The sequence below is a fragment of the Pogonomyrmex barbatus genome, unplaced genomic scaffold (genome assembly GCF_055798465.1).
Source record: "Pogonomyrmex barbatus isolate J1 unplaced genomic scaffold, ASM5579846v1 scaffold10, whole genome shotgun sequence".
Taxonomy (NCBI): domain Eukaryota; kingdom Metazoa; phylum Arthropoda; class Insecta; order Hymenoptera; family Formicidae; genus Pogonomyrmex; species Pogonomyrmex barbatus.
The window spans coordinates 4,728,112-4,744,852 of record NW_028297099.1 but is presented as its reverse complement, the minus strand read 5'-3'; the positions used below and the strand labels follow the sequence as shown (position 1 = coordinate 4,744,852).

The following is a 16,741-nucleotide window of genomic DNA, read 5'->3' as shown; positions in this document are numbered from 1 at the left end:
TCTCGATGAAATAATGCAATTTATCTTCGTGACACTAATTAAAGAGAAATTGTTTATCCCTAAAAATTACAAAAGAGGTGATCGTAAATTTAAATTATGTAAAGTGATACGATCTGAACGCATAAATTGAATAAATTAAAATTAAATGGAAGTGTACATCCCTTGACGTGTACATTAAATATGAGTGATTAATTTACTAAATACAGCGAAGAGTAACGGCTTTATTGGACGGCTGCAAATATTTCTATACGTCTTACGCAATCTTGTGAAACCTCGTGCGATTATTACGACGGCTGAAACGTAGGTGTACATCATTGGCGTGCACTGCTCTCGGCGGTCTGCGCCTAATAGTTTCTGCGGTTAATGGTTTTCTCGTGATCGCACTAAAGCCGACTGCGCCACGAAACGTCCGCTGATGTTCCACGCGAACGCAACGCAAATAGGAACGCGTGAGCTCCGACAAAACGCAATGGGTGGCTCTCTATCTCGATAGCCGCTGCTGGGACGATTTACACCATTTATCGATTAATTTCATCTCTACATTAATATTAAACAGTAATCGGGCCGTTGGTTAGCCGATCCTTCCCGATGAAATGGTATCCGTTTAACATACAGACGCGAGAGAGCATCGTTCATCTAACCCGGCTTATTACAGGCGACGTCTGAAATATCTCTGAAATTCCGACGTTCGTTTAAGTAGCCTATGTGATATATATTCGCGCCTCGACGATGACACATTGCCTCACAATATAGAGTCATCAAGCCGAGCGAAAGCATTAACTTTGCAACGAAAATTATTTATCGTTTCGTTGCATCATGACAAGTATGACAATGGCATACAGCCCACTTATATTTCATTTTATATCTCATTTTGAAGAACAGATAATCACCGATTGTCTCATTAAAATACGTGTAAATTGCCTGTAATCGTGAATCTCCAATTTTGTGTCGTTGCATCAACAAAGTCTCTCTCACGCTAATTCAAGAAACTGAACGTGAAGCTCTGAGTCGCCTTGACGAGACAGTGGAATCGCTCTATCCGCTTTCCACGCTCGACAACGATCGCCTAAGAGGCGGTTAGATCGGTAGATGAACAGGACGAGAGAGTTAGGGGAGGGAAGGAGAGAAAGAGAGAGAGAGAGAGAGAGAGAGAAAGACAGAGGTGCCGTCTAGTACAGGTAGTTGAACGGTGTAATCATCATTATCCCATTATCATTAAAGTCGGAAAAATGGCGGAGCGACCAATGGGCGCGCACCTCCAGCGAGTCGTGGTTAACTGCAGGTGGGGACCGTTGGACGGAGATACTTGGACCTCCCATACAGGCTGTACCTACTGTAAACGTCTCGATGTACAGGCACGATCGCGGCCTGCGTTCATACGCCGTACGTATGCACGTACGGCGTGCTGTGCCGCCACTACCTACCACGGCTCGTCTAATTGCGTATAATTGATGATGCGCGTTGTCCCGGGTTAACGTAATTATACGCGACTTATGCAGCGAGTTATTAATTGGCCTCTCTTACCTGCCGACAATTAACCTTCCGGCGGTCGCGTCCGTATAGAATGGAGTAATGAGAACGTACTTCCTCGCCGGACCGTAGATAATAATTTTATATCTCATTTAACAACGTAATTGTGAGAAACATTCTCGAAACGCACTTCTCGAAAATGCATAGCACCCCCCAGTATGCTTTTATTAAGAAAGACTGGTTTGTAAAAATATGAATATTTTTAACGATTGGATCACAAGATACTCGGTAGTTTTGAGATCGTAAGATAATCGTTCATCGAATGATTAATCGATGTGCTATTTGTACGATTTTTCGATTCTCGGGAAAGAAACTATTTCGCCGCGCGTAAGAAAGAAGAATTCCTGACAGATTTAGAAGTAGCCGAAAGATCGACCCTCTTATAGAATTTATGGGTAGCCGCGCGTATGGAAATCCCGTATTGCAGATCGACGCGATAATTTAGGAGCCGATCGTAAGGCCGATACGCGAGACATTTCGTATGTCTGATATAACGTAATTTATCGTCGCACTGCTGTCCGCCTACCGTCGTCCGTCGATCGCACCGGTGTTCTATACTTCGTCAGTGTCGTCGGCTTATTTCACGTGCACGCAAGGACTGACGTTGCTACGATCTAATCGATAAAACATTCGTCTTTCGCCGGTCTCCTCCTGGCTGCGATCAATAAGGAAGTATGATCGACGCACGCGCGTTTGGTCCTCGTAACGCGATCCAAAATTTGGATTTGGAAAAGTGGAGCACGGGACGCGAGCGAGCGTCCCCTTATCTGGATGTCAGGGTAATTATATCGTGCGCTGGGGAAAACTGTTTTCAAATTCTATCTATATAACGGTCACACGGGTATTGTATCATTTGCAACGGAGATTTATCGTTGCACCTCTCCGCTTTCCTGCACGGAGAGGGTAGAGGATACGATCGCAGATTTCGATCCCGGTCTCACGGTTCCACGAGTTGTCATGGGCGAATCGCGGAGGCGCAGCAACCAAAGTTATTAGGCGTCGGAATGATTCTTTATCGGCGATACCTGGGTATTACGGTAGAAACCAGTTCCTCCAGATGACTCACTCCCGGGCCCATCTCGCGCGCAGGCTATCGCCGGTCCCGCAAGAATGGGCCTCCTCCTCTCTGCCTTCCTCGTTCACCACCATTAGCATATACCTACTTATCGAATTCATTAAAGCCGTCACGATATGCCCGCGGAAATATAATCGAACTGCGCAGCGAGACACGGTCGCCCCTAGAGGACGAGTTCTTTATAAGAATCATCACCGTGGCTTCTAGTTTTGTGACAGCTGATATTAACACTAATTTTATGACGCCCGAAACTTGATACTTCCTTCGTTTTATAATGATCTCTATCTAAAATTCGGTGAAAGTGACGCTGAGTAAATTTACTTGTACGTCGAAAAATAAACCATCATGAAAAAATCGAGCGACTTGTAAATTATGTTATCTGTCGATGCTGATCGCCGATCGACTCTTTTTATGACATGCGAAGAGTTTCGGCTACTATTAACTTCAAATCCCCACGAATATGTTTCCCACGAACAACTTAAATTCTATAAAAGTCAAGGAGAAATAAAAAAAAAATCATTCATGATAATTAATTCATTCCTAGTTTATATTCGATGCTTTTCTCTTTTAGAATTAGTAAAAAAGATAATAATTCTATATGTTATTTAATATAAGAAGTATTTGGCAAAACACGAAACTCCGCGATTTTAGATGCGAACGAGCTTCTGCCAACTGTGGCGACATCATTTCGCGGAAATCGGAATACGCAATTAGACACGTTCATCAGGTCTGCAAAGTTTAACGTCCAATGTATCTGAGCTCACTCGTCGGCGAATTATTCGAGGAGTTCGCTATACAGGAGTTCGCGTCTCACGCACGGCCAATCGAGATCGCTCGCGAACAATGGTGTATTCTCGAAAATCCGAGGTATACATATGCGGACGTGTGTGTGTGTGTGTTTGTGTGTGTATGTGTGATACGTATGTATAGCATACCGCTGTCCGATTTCATATAAACGTTGCACTGTGCGTTTCGAAATTCGCCGCGCGCGCCGTACTATCGAGCCACAACAGCTGGTCTCGCTTTTACGGCGAACAAGATAGCTTTGATTAAACAAGCCGCGCTCAAGGTTCCCGCGGATGCGGTTAATGTGGCACTTGTGGTTTATCCTCGCGATCAAATGAGATCAATCATTAAGGAATTTACCTGAAGCGGCTGACAAATCATCTGGATATTCCTCTCGTCTGATTTTCGCGGAAGCACGATGAATGGAATGAAATCTTTAAATTGGAATTGCCAGTGAAATGGTGCTTGATTAATAATAGTGCAGCATTTCGAAGCGACGGCAACGAATGCGCAGATGTATATTCTAATATTGCCCGCGATTAATCACTATCACAGAGAAAAAAAGTACGTCAGTCGATATTTAGCTTATCGAAACAATTGTAACAAATAGCCGATAAAACGAAATAACGAGCAATAGCTAGCAATAGCATTCGTGCGGCGCGTACCAAGTGTATCTTTGTAATAAATATACTCTCTCGATACTAATTCACGCAAAGTGCATAAAAGCGGCTGTGCCGATCGTTAGACGCAATATCCGAAGTGCATTTGCGGCATAATTATTCGAAAAACAGCTATGTCGTTTGAGCGATGATCTCCCTCGTTGTATTCGTGACGACGAGGCGTTTAATTTTTCCGATTGTCGCGTGATGAAACACGCTCGCACGTGTGTATGTACACGCAAAATTACACATCGCGCGACGTGTATTTCGTCGCGCGGTCTGGTTCAGAACGCGAATGGAGTTAGACCGGAGATGGCGATCAATCATCAAACGGTACAACTTAATTATTGTCTATTGCCCTTGCTAATCCAGCCGCGCGAGTTATGCGAGCTCGCACGCGTAATCTGCTCGCATCACAGCGCACGATTCGGTCGCGCTCGAATAGATATGCCGCGATCGGCCGCGCCGATGATCCGCGTTAACATCGACTTTTAATTAATTGGATTTTATTTTTGCAAATCGGCAGATTCCTGCGAATATCCAGACACGAGTATCGGTCCGTATCGGAGCGTGGAATCGTCGATTGGATTATTTCTCAATGTCGACGTCGTCGTTGGATCGATGCGCGCGTGGGTGGATACAGATTAACAGCAGCGCGAAACTCTCGATGCGCAACTTTTTGTTAATTAGCTGCGTGCGACACGCTTGCCAGATGATATTTGCTCCTATTAAAACGAATAAGAACGTGATTTTTTTTAATCAATGAATTGTTATTCATATAAATATGTTAATAATTATATAAAATCGAATTTGATCGAAGGCAGTAATTGAAATATCTGATTTAAGATAAATCAACACGGAAACACAATATATTTTCAAACAATTTCTAAAATATATATTAATATAATAATAATAGTAATGTTAATACGTGCAAATATACTAAATCGATTGGCTAGAATTTCCGAGCAAATTCAAAGTTTTTGCATGATTCATGAGACGCAGTTTCGATTATTAAATTATCAGATTCAAGGCTTGAAAGAAGGCTGATTTCTCGATTCCGAGATTGGCAACTTGTCACCACCTCAATTTTCTTAATGACATTTCTTCGTAATTTACGCGCACGGTCGACTGTAAAAGTCGCGAACAGAAGATAACATCCTCCCGCAATAGGCGGCCGCTATTATTTCGCCACTTAACGGGAGTGGCGTGTACGTTGTACGAGAAGAGTGACTGATTCGCACCTGTGGGGGCAGACAGGACGAAGATGCTGTCGAGAGCGTGGGCCGTGTCCGATCAGTAATAACGAATAAAGCCCACGCGACCGCCGCGGAGCATGTTGCAGGAGTGATCCTTTTCGAGAGATACCCGAGCTCCTCACCCACGGGTACTTTGCGCAGATATTCGTTCGCGAATGAAACGCCGCTATTTGGATTCCGGCGCTCGCTGCTTATTTCCGAATAAATACGCGGCGACTCGTTCGTAACTCGTATAACTGTTACGGTATAATATACAAAGTTTACCGAAGCGCACGACGTCCCGTCTTTCGAGGAGTTCATCCTTTCTATCGTGAGAGATATCGTAACTCGGTGGCCTCCAGGGAAATCGGTGAAGCCCGTTATTGCACTGTCCCGGCCGGAAGACACAGTGGCAGGTAGTTTACACGTTCGATAAGTGACGGCGATGTCGAGTCGGACGGCGCGGGGAAATTTCTCACGTGCCGATGGTGCACTCGAGTTTGCTCGCTGACGACGATGTGTCCTCCGCCGCCTTCCTCGGGGAATAGACTGTACGGCGCGCGATTCCATCCGGCGCTACTGGTGCAAACTGCACGCCGTCGTCTCTTACTCTCGCGAAACGCGAGAAGATAAATTAACAACGGCCACGCCCGCAATTTTACGCACGGCGGATTTAAGTTAAGACTTTAGACAGTTCTCGTACGTGACGTGGATGAAATTTCCGGAAGCTAAGTGTTGATTGAGCTCAGCGCTCCCCGATATTTCTCTCTTTGAAGCGTTTCTATTTATGAGAGCTCATATCAAGTAGCGCAGATGGATACCGCGTGGATTGCGTATAAAGTAAATCGTAAATCGATGCTTCCCAGCTCTAATCGGCGTATAAAATTTTATTCCCTTCTATAAACTGAATCTTTGTTATCGCATCTGTCGCTCGTGGCTCGTGGATTTAGATAAAGCACAACGAATATGGCAGATTACAGAAAATATCCGGATTCTTACGATGCGCTGGTACTGTATCAGCAGAGCGGTGTGGCATTTCTTGAGAGAAATATCTCCGGAGTTCTTGTTCCGCAGAAATGGTTACTGAGATAAGGCGGCACGTCCGTGTAACATGCGGCCACGGTGAATAAGCGTACTCAGGTAAATGGCTGGTTATGTTTGCAATTTATTATCTCGTGGAGAGATAGATGCACCTAACGCATCTGGGCACAATATCGCGTTAAGTCGCAAGCGGAATCGTCGCTGTACCTGTCACAATGGCCGGTTGGGAGGCAATGTTTGCGTTACGTATTGCCCATTGAATCTTTTTCTTGTTGGTATACATACACGATTCTTATGATTTATACGTTTAACGCAAACGTTTAACGGAGCTAAAGGGGGCACGCGTGGGGTATTATAGCAAGGGATTCGATACGGCTGATCTTTTTCATTTATTTACAACAGAATATCATAATAAGATATTGATAATAACAAGGAAAAAACTGGTCGCAAAATTATGGCTAAAAAAATTTCTTATGCTGACCTTTAAATTTTAATTTAATGTTAATAAAGTACAATTTTTTTATTTTTATTTTTATATCAGTTCAAAAAAGACTTTTAGTTTATATGTCTGTTGTAAACTGAAAAACATCATTATCATAAACATGATAAAAAATAATATTTTTGTATTTTCACGTCTTTATTTGCCTTTCCTCGTCTCTCGTGTCTATTTTTATTTCAAATTTATTTCATTTGGGTGCATTAATATGCTTCTTTTTCGACGCAAATTATGCAAATCTACGATCGACTGTTAAAGACATTCAGGATACCCGAACATCTAGATCGAACAACATTGCTGCATTCGAATCAAAGATAAATCGTTCCGATATCGAGGATCGCCGTCATCAATGTGCCTACGCGACGCGGTACGGACTTTGTAACATTTCGGGATTTTGCACATTTCCCGGTGCCTACGCGGCTTGGTCTTTCGTTTCTCACGGTTGTGACATTGATGCTCGGCCCAGACTCGAAATCCGCTAAAGAAAGGATGAAGGAAAAAAAAGTCTCGCAAGAGAATGCCGGGGTCCATTGACAGCATTGCCCACGCGATCGCCCGCGCTCGTATGCGTCCTTTATGCGTGTATCTGTGCAGGTGCGTGCAGATGCGACGTCACTTGCACTCGTACTCTTGTGCGCGTATACTATAATACGCCACGGATATACGCGAGACGCCTACGCTGTTCAGTCGGATCACGCGTATTTATGCGGGGAACGAACGATTTTTCAGCGCGTTCGAGCCATGAATGGGCGCCTCGTCATGTTGGTTTTACGGACACGAGTGCGCCTCCGCCACGGTTTTAGACCCTCTTCTCTCTCCCGTCGTCGATTTTGCGGATGTTGGCGCCGTCGTAGATCCGTAATCGCTGCCAGAAGATAAAAAGGGTATGAGCTTCTTGATGGCCACGCGAAGGTTTCAGGCTTACGATATTTTTGCTTAGCTCTATAAGAATTGTACTTAACATGCCGACGCAATCGAAAATTTTTTGATTTACCACATATTTATTTATTTTCGTTACTTATCGATAATTTATTTTATCAAGATAATTAGATACGGGTTTAATTATTTTTGATCTAACAGAATATATGTACTATTACAGAATATATGTACTATTTAGCCGGTATCAAAAATGTTGAGATTTGCAACGCGAGTAGCTGACATTTAAATTGGGTTATTCCGAACAATTATACATATTCCAATTGGCTCGTCTAAACGATTTTGTGATGCCATTCAATCCCGAGAAAACCAATTTCACGTGGTAATCCATGCTGGTTTGAATTGAGAATAGGAGTAGGACCGATGTTTTCAATCGAAAAATTGATTGCATCCTGCAACCGCGACTTGACGTACACAGACAAAGACAGAAGCGTCGAAGACGTACGTTATTTTCGTGAGTGATCTCTATAGGGGTTAACAAACACACTAGGGATACTTTGAGAGGATGCTCTCAAGTTGATTACGGGCAGCTTTGTGACTCGCCGTGAAACGTTTTCCCATTTTATCGCGGCAACATATGACCGACGGTTTACCTCTATCCGACAAATTTATCCCTGGTCGATTCTGGGACTTCATCAAAAAACGATCACGACTGATAATAATTTCTTTGGCACCGGCCGTTTCCAAGTTGAGAGAGAAAGATCGGGAAAGAGAAAGAAGGAAAGCCAATCGGCGCGATGGGGCGCAAACTACACTAATGTCTCGTCATTATGTTACCTCGAGCGAGTTAATAATTCCGCAATTACCAAAGAGAGACGTCGGTGGTTATCGCGAGTCGGACAAATTACCTGTGTCAGTTACCCTGGCCCAGGGTTCAGGCCATGGCGTTTGGTAAACAAGTCCCCCGCGCGTGGCGTGTAATTTTCCCTGATCATAATAACTACCCCCTAACGAGAAGGTAATTTCGAAACGGCTCGTCGGTCACGTCTCTTTCTCTCAGTCCATAATTTGACGTCTCGCTCATTGTTTTTCTCGCCCACGGAACGAATAAATATTTACTAGAGGCCAGGCTCATTAAGTGACGCTACCGACGATGCCGATCTACATTGAAAAGAACGCCCTATGCGTCTCTTCTTGGAAAGTTTCAACGCCAACCTTTCGACGTGACGTTAAGTCCGAGATTACTTTTCTCTGTTCATTGTCTTCCGGAGCTCGCGGACGTTTTTATGTTTCGCTGCTTCGTCCATGAAATCCGTCTTCTTTTATTTCACCGCTCGTCGTTTGTAAAATTCGTCTTCGTGCGTCGCCACGTCGGAAGACCTCTGTCTCCGAATAAGCACTCGAAGTAGCTCCCGGTGAAAGGATTTTCTGTATTGGTCGAATGTACGAACGAAAAGTACCGAACGAATGTACCGAACAAGAAGGACGCATCCATCACTCCGACTTGTCGCATCGCTAGACGTACGGTTGACAAACGATTTGACATAAGTACAATAGCGTAAATGGCGCTTAAGATATTCCAGACGAAGATCATAGATTTCTCGCTGCCACTCTTTAAAGTTAAAAATGCATTTAATCGTTGACGCTATAGACACGAAGAGATATTTATTTTACCAATCATTGTATCGATACCTTGGCGAATAAATGTATTCATTTATGCGCGTATCTGTTGCATCAAAATCTGAGAACTCATCGATGATAATAATACTGATTTCTTTACATGGTTAGCTGCAATTTCGAATTGCTCCGGGGCTGATAGGCCTCCACGAGAATCGACGTTGCGGCTTCGCGGAATCAGCATTTCTCGCGCGGTACAGCACGTCAAAAGCAGTGCTAAAAGTTATGTCGACTGGCCGTATGCCAGCAGACAGCTTCGCACTGGCCGATATCCTCCGATAAGATCAGCGAAATCGCGTAGCGACGAAACCGAATACAATATTCATGTCGCACCGCGGGCACTACCGGATGACAATCAATTACAAGTCCCGAGTAACAGTCCAAGCCACTATCGCGCAGCATACTCGAAATATTTATCGACGTAATTAAAAATCAGCATGAGCCTTTAACAGCCATTAAGGTGTCCCGACGTATAAATAAGTCGCGAATTAGCATTTTACGACACATCCCGCCAGTCACCCGGAGGAATTGCGCGTCCGCGCGCGATTCTTTCTGCGATTCCTCTCCTTCCTTTATCGCTTGCAAAATCCAACGCCGCCGCGTCGCGTCTGTATTGTACAACTCGTTCCTATTCGTGCTCTTAATAGGAGCGCGGTCCCGCAAAGGTAAGGCTTCTGCTCGAGAACCCGCTGCGGCCAGTTTTCATGCGAGTCGAGAAAGTGGACGCGTGGTTGCATGCGAATCAAGTTTACCCGATTCCGCCATATTTTAGCTTTAGAGATTACAAATTTCATCAGGCTAAATCGGAATCGATCTCGATTCGAATGAGAAGACGAGAGATAACATCGAGTCTGTCTATAATCTCGTTTTTTGTTTGTTTTCTTCGGCATGCAATTAAATCAAGCTACTTCCTCATCGGAAAATAATATAATTGATATGAGAAGCAGCGTTAAGTCATGATATGCATTTGTGTGAAATTTACCTCTGACATTAGATAGCCGTTGCCGGGCTTCGAGGTTGGGCTGCACCACAGCGAGAATCTGGAGCATGAATAGACACCGCATGATTGGCACTGAATCGAACATGTTTCTTGCTAACGAAATGCGATCTCCTTGATGTCTGTCGATGCTCCCCTTTATTCTGGAACACACACGACGTGTAACCACAACATGAGTTTCTCGTTAAATCCTCTCATCACGTAGCAATTGGGTCACTTCCGCGATTTAAGATTACGAATTAAAGCTTTGTTGAATTCGAAGAATGTTCTGTCGGTGGGGTATGAAGCGTAGAAAGATAATTCATGAGAAGCACTTGATTAAGCTCTCTTTGACCGTGGCTCGCGGTAAAAGTTTCAAACGGGAATTTTATCTCTCTTCTCCTATGAAGGGAGTAAAATATTTTCATTTGCGTTTCGTTGGATAAAAAGTTTCGCCAATGAGAAAATAAGATGGAAAATCAGCTCGGTTCTATATTTTCTACGCGCCAAGCTTGTATTCAGATATAACGTGCGATTTTCTCGTATGCGTCGAGCCATCGAGCTGTTTCAGGGTCGCTTCGTGGCGACGCTCCGTAGTTACGATAATTGGAATTCATTCAACCATACCGCACCGATCAGCGAGCCCGATGAGCTACTGGATTCTTCTCTCCAGACTAAAGGCAGAGCTCGTCTCGGAATATGACTCTTACATTTTTCGCGGACAATAGAATCATAGCTCGCGGCGCCGCTTGTCGGAAAGGCAAGCCGCCGAACGATAACGCTGTTGATGAGCCGCTTATCGGAAATTTCAGAATTATGCTAAATCGCGATCGTAATCTCGATGATATGCGGCGAACGTCGTATAATTTGCATCGTATATCGCAGATTTATCCCTACAGAATGATCTATTAAATGTAATATCTAATGTTGGCGCATTTTAATTTTTAATCGGTATCTTTCGAATATAACGCGTTCGGAGAGATCATCTCACGGCAAGGATGGCTCGTATATGATAATTTTTTGATAACAGGTTAATTAATATCAACTAGTCCAGGCTTCATAATTTATTCTCGGCAAGATACATGAATGTTATGGTATCGCGTAAGCCGTATGTCGGCTTAATCCGCACGAATAGCTTATGTTCTTCTCAAGTACTTCTACATAGAAACCAAACCTGATGCTCTATGAAAGCGCACGAGAGTTTTGCAGTCAGGATGATGAGTCGGGTGGGAGAAAGTCAAAGCAAGTTCATTAATGCAACGCGGAAGTGGTAATTAGCTCCGCACGTATCTGTCCTACAGAACGCAAATAAGCTTTGTGTGTGCCAACATAAGAATTGACGAATATTTGATCAATATCATTTCTAATCCATCGATATTGAATGAAAAAAAATATTAAGGAATATTTTAATAACACAGTTGCTGAAGAAAATGAAGATAAAAAGTTACAACGAAACATGTAGAAATGGGAAATACTTGTGAAAATGTGCTTAATTTAAAATTCAATTTTTCTACGTATTAATATTTATCTACAATAGTATAAAATAAAAAAAATATCAAACTTTATGTCATTTAAAATCAGTACACGTAACAATATTGTAATATTATCAGCTGTAAAAGGTGCAATAGTGATGACGAATAAATATGACGTATTACAAATGGCGTTACAACTTATGTTTCGGTATTTCACAGCGCTTGACATTTAAAGTATTAATTGACGTTATTTCGAATTTGCATCTATTTTCGAAGTAAGTGTATATTTACGACACGCAAATTACAAGCATTTGCGAAGCCGTGCGCGCGACGCGATTGTATGCCGTGTCAATAACAGACGTAACCACTTACGGTACAACGGCGGAATATTAATAAGCGGGGCGTAGGTTTTAAAGCGTCTCGTGTCATCTTGATTGAGTTGTCGCACCTGTAATATGAGATGAGGACACTGGTATAGATTAACGGCATGAGTGTTGTTAGATGATGATGATGAGAATCTACGGCGAGTAAACACGCATTCCGTGTGCGGCCCTTACATATGTCTTTAATTGACGTTCAGCCGGAAGTGGGCGGCTTCGTCTGCATCTTGAATAAACATTTATTTCCTCGTAGGAAAGAGGAAAACTCGATTAAGAAAATAGACGAGTGAGAGGCATCACGAATACGTTTTTAGTATTACTGCTAGAATACGCAAGTAATCACACGTGAAGATATTGAAAGGAAAAAGACATAAGGAAGCGAGTAAATAAATTTTAAACTTGATCGAGCGGGATTAATTCCTACAGACATATCGACATATCGTTTGTTGCCAAATTTCGAAATTTTAAACGTAATTAATATGTCCACCCAGTGAGCGACTTCGGATTATGCGATATGCAAGCTGAATGATCTCAGAATTGTTATACGAGTTTATAAATGTTTCCTTTTTTACATAAAATATTTCCCAGCGGGTTGCAAAAAATATCGCCGGCTACGAGACTCATTAATCTTACGCTTTTCAAGTGCTTTACGCTTGTCAGTTTTCAAATTACGTGCTTTTGTATTAATCACGCTCTCGTTTATAACAATAAACGAAGAAAAGTTAATGATTATTGATCAGTTGAAAAAAATTCTGTTAAGCAAAATATCATCTGGTAATTTTAAAATCATCATACTGTTGGTATCATGGTCCATTTTCAAGATCAGATTATTTAAAGAAAATTTTTTTTTGCTTATAGATGTGATCATATCGAATGATTACACCTACGTATTCCGAGTTATCGAATTATTAAATCCGTAATGCATTTTTTTGCAAGCCTCAAGCTGCAACTCGAGCAATAAATTAAGCGGCCACATAATAAATTTCTATTCGCACTTGACAACTATACGTTTCGCATTGCGATATTTTACTCGTATTTTATAGAATAAGAATGCGCGGAGATATTTATACATGTAATACCGTAATTTAGTGATTTTGTATGAATGTAAGCGCGCGATTTGTGTCATTAAGATTTCCTGACAATATATCGATCACTCAAAATGAATTCTTAGTGAATGTATTGTTAATGTGTAAAATTTACATACAATTTATATTTGCTTATTTGTAAAAATAAAAATGTACCAATAAAAAGATTCCTTAGTAATTAAATGATGATTTGAAATTGTACAAAAAGACTATATTTATTATTTTAATCATGCTCGCGCGTTTATTGTATTTCATCGACATTATGTGTATTTAATATATTTTTTTGAAGGAAGAAAGAGATCTTTTGAAAACTGTAAGAGAATTATGAGATTTAGATTATTAAAAAATTAAAATGTATATTAAATATAGTGATCATCTCATTACCAAATAATGTGTAATTATAATAATTATCTGCGTAATATTCTTTACAATAATGGAATAATCTAAAGCAGAGTATGTATTTTATACATTCTATTCCCAAAGTACGGATTCATAAATGTAAATATATTATTGTATTAAATATAAATAAAAATTAATTAACATTTTTTTTAATAGAATGAAATTTCTTGCTCCCTTACAATGTGAAATAATGAAAAGATTTCTACTTACAAAATAGAATCGTTCTATATAAATTGCAAATTAAAAATATGTCTGAATGATGCACGACATAATTATTGAGGAGAAATTAGTGCGCGCGTGACTCTTAATTAAGAGCGCAAATGCAACGACCAAGATAAAAATGTAGAAAATACGAAAAATACATGGTACTGTAACTTTATATAAGTAGTTTATTTAAACGAGATGCTAGAAGTTTTTATGGTACTTGCATTTCACGTAGGTTGAGTAATTGAATTAAAATAAAATGATTACATTCATTCACATTGCAGTTTTCAAATGCAATTGTGAGTTACTTTTTATTTATGCAAAAGCTGAAGTAGCTTTTGCATTCATTTATATGACAATGATAAAAACGTTTCCTGAATCTTACTTATCATTCTGAGGTTCGCGTAGTAAAAACATGTAGAATTTTTTGTTAGATCTTCATATAAAATCGAGCTTACATGGTAGCTTACTTTGTAATCTCTCATAGAATATGAAATGTTACTTTAATGAAATATTAAATTTTTATATCATTTTTTATCATATTTATTATCATATTTATTAAAATTCTTTATTGTATGAAAAATATTATACAATAGAGACAGAAAGGGAAGAGGGTGCAAAGAAGAACTATTTAGTAAATATTTATATTTAGTAAATATAAAAGTCTAAATTATACAAATAAATCATTAAATTCATTTTTTAAAGATTTCGTTGTTTGCAATAATCAAATAATTTTTTTAAATAATTTTTTTAAAACTGTTAAATTCCAACAAAAAACATAAAATACACACTCGGCGTTAACGATAATTTAAGTATTAGAGAGTCGTCCTTGTGCGACCGTGAGAAGCGACGTTCCTGTCCATGTACGATTCTTCTTAACGATTTAATAATTACGTGGCTCTCTTCAGAAAGTCGAAACAAGTCTCTCATTAACCGCAGCATAATTTGTTGACTTTCGATTTGATATGCAACTTCTCGAACGCGCTGACGTACCGCGTCGCCGTCGGGTTATCATTATCGTGATACGTGTAACAACATAATGACGTAAGAGTGAGTCCATTTTTCTGCATCCGGCACTTTATAAGAAAGGTATACGATGTGCAAATAGCGGGTTTTCATTCGGCAAATAATGCTGACCCATTTCGATTAATTAATGCGCGCTCTCCGTGTCGGTTGGAAGATTGAGAATTACACATGCGCACAGTAAATTGGATCATGGGTGGCTACGAGGTTTTAAAACTGCCAGATCAGTTTAAGCGCAACGGGGCGATTTTTAGAAACGGTTGTTACAACGCTGGAAATACTTATTGATTTTCAGCATTCAATTCCAACACTTATCTATTGTTTATCGCTTAGAGATCTAGTATGTGGGATTTTGTAGTCTACGATCGATTAAGAACGCACAATTATCAAATAATTCATTCACGCGCGGGCGTGCTGAACGATGAATGGCATTCGCTCTAGTAAACGTGCATGTAATATAAAATCGCAGATGATCCGTGACGCGTGATACGTTTCCTCTGGCAACGCTTTCTGTCGCGCAAAAAAACAAGTCGGGCGACTTTGCGAATAAGTGTCGTCGATATAAATTGAGGTGTCGTCTTTGTTATTTGTAGGAAATGATTAAATTGATGAAAAAGTGAAAACTTATTGAAAAACGTAAGATGTACAAACTTGGAAATCGTGGAAATCGAATAGAACTCGGCAGTCTTTTTAATGATAATTGCATAACGTATCGCCTCGCGTGTCTAATTATTTATAATTTTTCTAATAACATTTGTACGTGTAGTTTTCTGACTGTATAAAATACAGTCACGGACTTTACGTTACATATTTGGTCGATAAAAATTATGAAGATCACTCAGATGAATCGCATATGCGATAGTGCCGGTACAGTTTATGCATATTTCGCATGAAAAGCTGAAATGCTGATTTGCTTGTATATATCGCCAATAAATCAGCATTTGAGCGTTTCATTTGAAGCACCATTTAATGGAAGGCTTTTCGCTCGCGGAATATAATTCGCGCCGCGGATTTCCCCGTCGGAAAATTCGCAGCTGCTTATTACGAGCGAACTGGCCGCAGTTTAAGATTGACGTCGTTTACGTAATCCCACGCTGAGATTTATGGACAGCGTTATTTTTTCGCGCGGTACTTCGGCGCGCCGCGATGAAATCCGCGGCTCGGTGGACCATCCGTCGACCACGGCGCCGCGCAATTTTTATCCTCTCGTCTGACGCGAGATAAACGAGGCCGTTGACGGCGCCGAGATTTTTCCGCGCGGCGAATCAGCTTCGTAAAAAGCAGACCTGGAACCTGCTTCCGAGCGAATTCGTCCGATCATCCGCGTCGCGATTAACCGTTACCAAACCTTTTAGTCGCGTTTACCTTTACCTTAGAAGCGAAAGAGGGTGAATCGATTTTTGCCACGCATTTTCGCGAAACCATCATCTAGCGCCGCTTATGACGATGCAAAATAATTTCTTATCTTATTCTTTAGAATCATCGCGGATGATATCACACAATGATCAATTCATGATCTCATGTATGTTGTGATAAGAGAAGAAATTTCGGAAAGAAACAGATAGATATATCACAAGAACGGATAATACGTTTTTAATAAATATTTTAATAAAATTCAGAGAGCTTATTAAAAAATGTATGGCATAAAGAAAGCGGCAGTGGAAAGCAGTAACTGCTTTCTCTGGAACCGAAGGCGTCAGTCTGACCTGACCTGATACCTTTATCGACGGCTCACGTTTCTGCGCTGACGATCTACGACAGCGCGTTCTGGATATGTCGCGAAGAAACTAAACTTAGGGATTCCGCACGCAAGGAGGATGCAGTGCG

The 16,741-nt window shown here is 41.0% G+C and overlaps 1 protein-coding gene across 5 annotated transcripts in view; it reads right to left on the bottom strand.

Annotated features, from left to right (window-relative positions):
- The window catches only part of LOC105432641 (A disintegrin and metalloproteinase with thrombospondin motifs 7), a 67,474-nt gene that overhangs the window by 23,231 nt on the left and 27,502 nt on the right, over positions 1-16,741 (bottom strand). For all 5 annotated transcript variants that reach the window (XM_089070484.1, XM_089070480.1, XM_089070481.1 and 2 more), the window contains one exon: positions 10,358-10,515. In XM_089070484.1, the coding sequence (XP_088926610.1) occupies positions 10,358-10,515 (158 nt within the window). The remainder of the gene's footprint in view (positions 1-10,357; positions 10,516-16,741) is intronic.